The sequence below is a fragment of the Phalaenopsis equestris genome, unplaced genomic scaffold (genome assembly GCF_001263595.1).
Source record: "Phalaenopsis equestris unplaced genomic scaffold, ASM126359v1 Scaffold196402, whole genome shotgun sequence".
Classification (NCBI taxonomy): domain Eukaryota; kingdom Viridiplantae; phylum Streptophyta; class Magnoliopsida; order Asparagales; family Orchidaceae; genus Phalaenopsis; species Phalaenopsis equestris.
In genome coordinates this window covers 1-1,517 of record NW_018216351.1, presented here as the reverse complement: position 1 = coordinate 1,517, position 1,517 = coordinate 1, and the positions used below count along the sequence as shown (strand labels likewise).

Below are 1,517 nucleotides of genomic sequence, written 5' to 3'. Positions count from 1 at the left end.
AAAAAAACACTATTGAAACAATACTAAGAAAATCAAATATCCAGGAGCCTCAATTGATTGAGCTGATGAAAGAGGATGGATCCGGCGGAAGCGGCACCGCAACTGCACCTTCCAGCATCTGCGTCACCTTCTTCATCGAAGGCCTCATTGATGGCTCTTCCTGAATACACCAAATTGCAACTGCCACAAATCTCTCCAGCCTTCGATGGTCAGTAATGGCGTCTTCATCATATTGCACCAACTCTTCCAGCTTACTTTTAGTGTAGCATTCATAAGCCCAATCTGTCAGTATTATCCTCTCATCATCCACAAAATCTTTCTCAACATTCTTCCTGCAGCAAATGATCTCCAATAACACAACACCGAAACTATATACATCCACCTTCGATGTTATCGCCTTGTCCTTGAACCACTCCGGCGCAACATAGCCCTTCGTCCCTCTTATACTTGTTTTCGTTCTGGTTTGCTCAGTCATCAGAAGTTTCGCTAATCCAAAATCAGATATCCTTGCAGTTAAATAATCATCAAGCAGTATGTTCTGAGGCTTTATGTCACAATGGATGATCTGGTTGCTACATTCGTCGTGCAGATATGATAGTCCTCTGGCAACACCATAAGCCATCTGAACTCTTTTTTCCCACCTTGGCTTTTCTATCTGAAACAGATAGCTTGCCAGGGTTCCATTGCTCATGAACTCATAAACCAGAAGCCGATGAGACCCCTCGTCGCAAAATCCAATCAGTTGAACGAGATTCTTGTGATGGGTTCGGCCGATCACAGTCAACTCTGCTATGAATTCCTTCTCACCCTGCTGCGCCATCCCATTCAGCTTCTTCACTGCGACTGTTATTCCTCCCTGTGACACGAGTACCCCTTTGTATACTGAACCAAATGAACCTTTACCCACTTCGTCCTTGAATTTCTCTGTGGCCTTCTCCAAAGCAGCATAACTGAAGACCTGAAGGTTTGATTTCGCTGCAATGGACTCCGTTTTAGTTTCGGTTAATTTTCTGCGTTTGGATAACAGGAGCAGAATTGTAGACGTAATTGCTATGAAGTTTATGAGCACTGAGCCGCCAAGAATGGCCGATAGAGAAATGATTGCCCTGGTTTTATTGTCATTTCCGTTGTCTGTAGAAGAATTCCTTGAAGCATTCAAGTAACTAGACTTACTTACTTTGAAGATAACCAACCCTCCAGTGCTCGGATCCACCCTTCCATTGGACAGTGGCATCTTCTTCTTCCAGCAATCTCCAAACCCAAACACTGCAACCAAGCACCTACAGTCATTCATGCAAGCTTGTCTGCATCCATCTACATCCATCGGCGACAATTTCTCGTAATCCCCGTTCGGCCAGTTGGCATTGTGCATCTCCACCAGCTCATAATCAGCAGGGTCGTACTGGTCACAACTTGGTTCTTCAAAGTTTGGCTTGCAGCCCTGGTTGATGATATCATCCGGATCAATTGGAGAGAAGTGGTCGGGACACAAGCAGTTAGGTTTATCACCATTGATG

General features: G+C 44.7%; 1 protein-coding gene across 1 annotated transcript; it reads right to left on the bottom strand.

Moving 5' to 3' along the window:
• On the bottom strand, positions 1-1,507 carry LOC110035149 (G-type lectin S-receptor-like serine/threonine-protein kinase LECRK3; the record flags this gene model as incomplete). The annotated part of the gene is given in 1 exon segment (XM_020739389.1): positions 1-1,507. A coding segment is annotated over 1 exon segment (1,458 nt), but the record flags the coding sequence as incomplete, so codon positions are not given.
• Between the last annotated feature and the right edge of the window lie 10 nt (positions 1,508-1,517).